General features: G+C 51.0%; 1 protein-coding gene across 1 annotated transcript in view; it reads left to right on the forward strand.

Annotated features, from left to right (window-relative positions):
• The window catches only part of LOC105275698, a 60,065-nt gene extending 55,317 nt beyond the window's left edge, over nt 1-4,748 (forward strand). The window contains exons 5-6 of the mRNA XM_011332732.3: nt 1,389-1,663; nt 1,931-4,748. Of these exons, the coding sequence (XP_011331034.1) occupies nt 1,389-1,663; nt 1,931-2,657 (1,002 nt within the window). The 3' untranslated portion in view covers nt 2,658-4,748. The remainder of the gene's footprint in view (nt 1-1,388; nt 1,664-1,930) is intronic.
• Nucleotides 4,749-6,000: the final 1,252 nt, after the last annotated feature.

A 6,000-nucleotide genomic window follows, 5' to 3' on the forward strand; every position in this document is an offset into this window, starting at 1 on the left:
CCAGGCGAACCATCAACATCCACTCCGAGACGCAATATTCACGGTTGAAAAGTAATGCTCTGTATTTGGTGGAATAGTGTACTATGAGCTGTTAAATCCGCATGAGACTGTCACGGCTGATCGTTATCGACACCAATTGTACAAGTTGAAGCAAGCATTGGACCAAAAACGACCAGCAATTGCGAGTAAACGACGGAAAGTGATTCTTCTTCGTGACAACGCTCGACCTCACGTTGCGTTATCAGTGAAACAAACACTATTAGAGCTTGAATGGCAAGTCTTCTCCGGACATTGCTCCATGCGATCATTATTTGTTCCGGTGGATGCAACACGCTTTAGAGGATACGCACTTTGATAATTTGGAAGAAGTGCGAAAATTCGTCGACGAATGGATGAACTGAAAAGAAGAGTGATTTTATCGTGGTGGAATCCATCTCTTGCCAGAGCATTAAATGTTGATCGTACAACAGTTACCAAACATTTACATGAAATGGAAAAACTTCAGAAAGAAGGGAAATGGGTTCGACATCAATTATCGGAAAGTGCCATTTGAACATTTGCATTTCGTTGATCGCCAGGCAAAAAAAGAAGAGTCTTTGTCTCGGATTGTTACTGGGGATGAAAAGTGGATCTATTTTGATAATCCGAAACGCAGAAAATCATGGGTGGATCCAGGCGAACCATCAACATCCACTCCGAGACGCAATATTCACGGTTGAAAAGTAATGCTCTGTATTTGGTGGAATAGTGTACTATGAGCTGTTAAATCCGCATGAGACTGTCACGGCTGATCGTTATCGACACCAATTGTACAAGTTGAAGCAAGCATTGGACCAAAAACGACCAGCAATTGCGAGTAAACGACGGAAAGTGATTCTTCTTCGTGACAACGCTCGACCTCACGTTGCGTTATCAGTGAAAGAAACACTATTAGAGCTCGAATGGCAAGTCTTCTCCGGACATTGCTCCATGCGATTATTATTTGTTCCGGTGGATGCAACACGCTTTAGAGGATACACACTTTGATAATTTGGAAGAAGTGCGAAAATTCGTCGACGAATGGATGAACTGAAAAGAAGAGTGATTTTATCGTGGTGGAATCGATCTCTTGCCAGAAAGATGGGAAAAAGTTATAGAAAACGAAGGAAAATAGTTTGATTAAGGTATTCATTCATTATCATATTTAAATACATGCGTTTTTGAGCAATAACAACCCTCAAAACTAAATCACACCCCTAATATTTTCTGTTATTTTCTCTTTGATGCATTTTTCTATCGCTGTTAGGGTGGGTTTTTAGTCATTCATTTTTCACCGTTGTGATTTTCAATTTTGAGACGCCTTATTATGGGGCACCCTCTTAATCGACCATCGTGTGTATGATTTGCAGGTGCGTCTAGTCGCTGGACCTCTGCCCATACCATTGCCGCGTGATTATAGTGGCCTAATGCAACTGGAGAATGCAACCAGGGGACCTATAGTCCTTGGCTGTGCGGTGCCGTTGATGCCCGAAAGACCCTTACCTAATACTACGGTGCCCGAGCTCTTGGAGCTCGTCGCCACCGGTCCAACCGCGCCTCGAGTGAAAAGGGCGCGACTGGGATGTCCCTCCGAGGCGAGGTTGCTCGCCTCGCCGAAGATGCAGCGATTACTTTCGGCTTGCAGGTAAGAGTCGCAGTTGCATGGATGGATACGTTCCCATCATCACGAATATATTATTAAATCGTTAATATTTATCTTTTAACATTTTGAAATTAATCAGCTCGCAGGTGATAAGGCGAACGATACTCTAATGTATCTGATGCAAATATTTTAATTTCTATTAAATTTTTAAATTGTCTCTTTTTCCTTTTCATCATAATTTCGCAAGTAACTTACACATATCACGCACGACGTAAGATGACAGAGACGCGATTTCCTGCCGCTTTGTAGAAGGGCCTTGGACCAGCGGGCGACCGAGCCGCGCGTCGCCCCGCCGAAGCCAGCGACCAGCAGCGGGGGCCAGTTGAAGGAATTGCATCTGAAGGAGATCAAGACGAAGCCCGAGGCGAAACCGATACTGCAGAGCCTGAAGGAGGGCCTGGAGCACATCAAGAAGTCAACGATCCGCGAGCGGAGCAACAGCCGCAGCAGCGGTAACAACCACAGCTTCCTCGACAGGATCTCGAGGATAGCGCAAGGTGGCAGAAGCAGGAACCCGGCGAAGAAATCGGCGTCGTTCACGTTCGCCGTGCGCCCGGAGATTGGCATGCGCTCGCCGGAGAGATACGCCAGCCTCGAGTCGGAGACGAACCTAACGCAGGTGTCGCAGGGGGTGTCCCGGCAGCAGGTGCAGCGCTCGATCTCGACGAGCGTCCTCGAGGTGCAGACCGGCAGCAGCGATATGGACCCACCGTACTCCAAAGTGCGGGACAGCCTGACACCGCTGCCGCCCACTCCGCCCCCGAAACCCGAAGAGATCTACGCTGAGATCTGCGAGCCTGGCGGCGGCAGCTTACGCGACTCGCTACAGGACGAGAAACCACCTCCCGTGGGAAAGAACGGCACCAGGGAGCGCGATCGAGGTTACGTGAAGCTCGCGCTGTCCCACTTGGAAGTGTCCGATGTGTCGGCGAGCACCGGCGACGATGAAGAGGGTATTTACAACACCGTCTGCTGAACGCGCGAGCGTCTTCTTCCGCCGGGGCGGAGGCAACATCCGCGGGGGGTTCGCAATCGCGACTCGGTAATTGATTCCAGCGTCGACCGGAACAAATGACGTTACGTGTAAAGAGGGCCGAGAGGTCGCGGGAATTCTTCGACCGGGTATCGATGAGAGCGCGTGTCCGCAGGTGCGAGCGGTACCGGAGCTCGTTCGTTTCTTCTAGAGGCGGTCTTAATTTTCAAGTATCGTTTCTCAGCAACAAAGACTATACGGGGCGAGTTCTCTTTCATCGAGCAGAAACTTGCTTTAGTTTTCGCCGATTTACAGAAGAACTCAAATAATCCTCTACAGAATTACAGAAGAACGTTCTCTTCTTCCCTCTCGCAAATAGTTGTCGACCCTCGACCGTTCGCCCTTGCAGGAGACAAGCGGGGTATCGATCGCGTCTGCGAGCGGATTGACGAGGATCGGGATTTACGGCTCGGCCCGGCGCGTCGAGGAAATTGCTCCACCGGCGATTTCTTTCGCCGCGGGAGGATCAGGAGCGTCGGGGAGTCGACGACGCGAACGCGGACGTCCGCCACGGGGTATCCGCGCAGACCTCTGCGCGCGAGCGCGCGCGGGATGATTTACAAGGCTGTTGACCGAGGAAAATGATCCCGTAATTACGGGCCCCGGTGCATGCTGCAGCGGATGTTAGCGGGGCACGCCGGCCGCAGCTAGCACGCAGCAACGTTTCTTCGTGGCTTCCGTCATTAGGGAATCTGTCGTCTCGCGAGAGGCGTGTTAATAGTAGCGGGCACCGCGATTACCTCGGCCGTTGAGTGACATTGATGCCGGAAAAACGCGACCGGGCTCGGGACTGGTCTCGCTCAGAAAATGTATTCCCCGATCCGGCGAGATTCACCGTTGGAAGCTGGTCATCTGATGATTTCGCTCCACTAATAAACGCGCAAGACGTCAGTAATGGGCTCTAAGCAAACCTCGAACTCCGAGTTCGAATCTTTCATTGTTGGAAATTTCATCGGCCGTTCTTAAAAATAATAATACCTAATTTTAGCCTCTCGACTTTGAATATTTTAAATCTCTCGGCTCTTATTAAATGATCCCTCTTCCTCGGAACCCATCGCGTCGGGCACAAATTTAATTTGTCATCGTACATGATTCTCGCAGTCACTAACACGCCTCAGGTTCCTTTAGCGATGGGTGTTCCGTATGACGAAGCAAGAACAATGGAGATAAAGGGGAATCTCTGAGCGGACGATGACGATTCGTAGGGGAACGTGAGGCGGGTCGTTAAATATCGATGTCTCGAGGCCGCATGTGTATCGCGAGCCGTCCTACTAGCAACACGGCAACGGAGAAACCAACGGTAGAATGTAAACGAGCCGGTCGACGGCTTCTAGGAAGAAGGAAATTACCGACGTCCTTCGAAGGTCTAGGTCGTCATCGGGATCGTTCGGGCTCGAAAGAGGCGGTCGAGACGATAGCGGCGGCCAGGCCGAGCCGAGATGGGCCGCCGCGGCTCGCCTACCCAGGGCAGCCGCTTTCTTTGCGATTAATCCATTAGCTCGTCATGCTTCGCGGAATTTGGCTTCCTTTTCGTGTACGATGACCCCGAAGTTTCGCGCGCCCGCGCTCGCCGATTGCGTGACGTTGCGCGAGTGGCAGTTAAACGCAAGCGTGATTGCGAGCCTCGCCGCTACGCAGCAGGAAATTCGAAACGCTTCGTGGAAACCTTCGGAGAGACGTCCGCGCTTCTCTCCTACGCTCTCTTCTCGCGCCCTCTCGAGACGCGAAACAGGGCGAGACGGGGAGTCGCTGCCGCCAGATCGGCAGATCTCTGAGCGAGGATGATGAAGAAAGGGCGCAAAGATTGGGGGAGGAGACGGGCGAGGATGCGCCTAATGGGAAATACCCGCGGGCGAACACCGAAGACTCGGGATTCGCTCGTTTCAGGCTTCTCCTAACGGGCATAATCTTCTGTAATCCGACGTATCTGCGCGCGATAACGATGTAATATTTGTAGCTCTGCTCTGTGTATATTTTTGAATGAATGAAGTCGTTACGACGTGGAAATAAAGACAGCGTCTCTACGGCGAAATACACTGGCCGTAAAATGTGTCTCCTGTCAGCTATCCTCGTTGATACTAGAATAAGATCACCTGGACGTTGCGGCGGCGGTATACGCAGGTAAGCGGCCTTCAGATGCGGCAATTAATGTCGCGAAATTTCACCGTTGATGCCTCGCGCTGTTAATATAAATCCGGAACGCTCGTATTTCATCGGTACATCGCGATACATTACTCGTTAAGCCGTATGGTAAAATGGTAACTGTGCTAACCGTGCCAGCGCTGCGATGTAAATCATGTTTCCTTTATTTTCGAGAGAGACGAGAACAGATTTCAAAGGGAACTGGAGCATTTTGTTGCAGTACAAAGAAGCATGATAGTTATACCGAAGTAATACGATTTTATTTTATTAGTTAAACGACACTAATTCTCTCTCTCTCTCTCTCTCTCTCTTTACCGTTTTATCATTAAATAATACGTCTAATATACGATTATACATGCTGCGAGATTCATCTTCTCGGCAGAGGAAAGCCGCGTTCGCCATCGTTCGGCCGGCTCGCCCGTGATCGGGAACGCAGACAATTCGCGGCTGAACACACCGCGCGGCCGGCCGACTCTGACTTTAAGGAATAATAACGCGAAACGATCGTCGGCACTCGCGCCGGCTATTGGTCATCAATGTTTTACGAGCACGCAGTACGCACAGCTGCGTCTATTCAATTACAGCAAAGAGGGGGGTCCAGACGCGGCGACCCGCCGGCATCCCTTTTCTCGTCTCCTGCTCATCCCCCGCGTTCACCTTCACCGGTCCCCCCTGTCCCTCTTTATTTCTCTTTCGAGTACGGCAACGCGCATTTACGTCCATTAATATTAACGGCTCGAAACAACGATAATAACGGGCAGCCACGGGGAAGCGGAGAGAGAAAGAGAGAGAGAGAGAGAGAGCAAGAGAGGTGTTTTCTTCTTCGACGGTCACGTCGTGCAGCATGTCGGGGGCCCCCCTTCGCATAACGCTCACGTGACCGTTGCATGCATCATTCTCGCCGCGTGCATCTCGCCGGGGAGATCGACAATGCCGGGAAAATGCGACGACGGTTTTTACCGGCATCCAGGTAAAGTTCACGGCTGAGGCCGCGCGCTCCTACAACGAGGAACATTACGGAACGCGCCGCGAGGAGAGAGGGACAGCACTCTACGGACGTATTTTCGTTCGTGCGATCCGAAGGTAACAACGTAACCCGACAGCATCGTCAGCGATGTAACACGAAGAGAAAAAACGAGAAAAT

This window comes from Ooceraea biroi, chromosome 8 (assembly GCF_003672135.1).
Source record: "Ooceraea biroi isolate clonal line C1 chromosome 8, Obir_v5.4, whole genome shotgun sequence".
Lineage (NCBI taxonomy): Eukaryota > Metazoa > Arthropoda > Insecta > Hymenoptera > Formicidae > Ooceraea > Ooceraea biroi.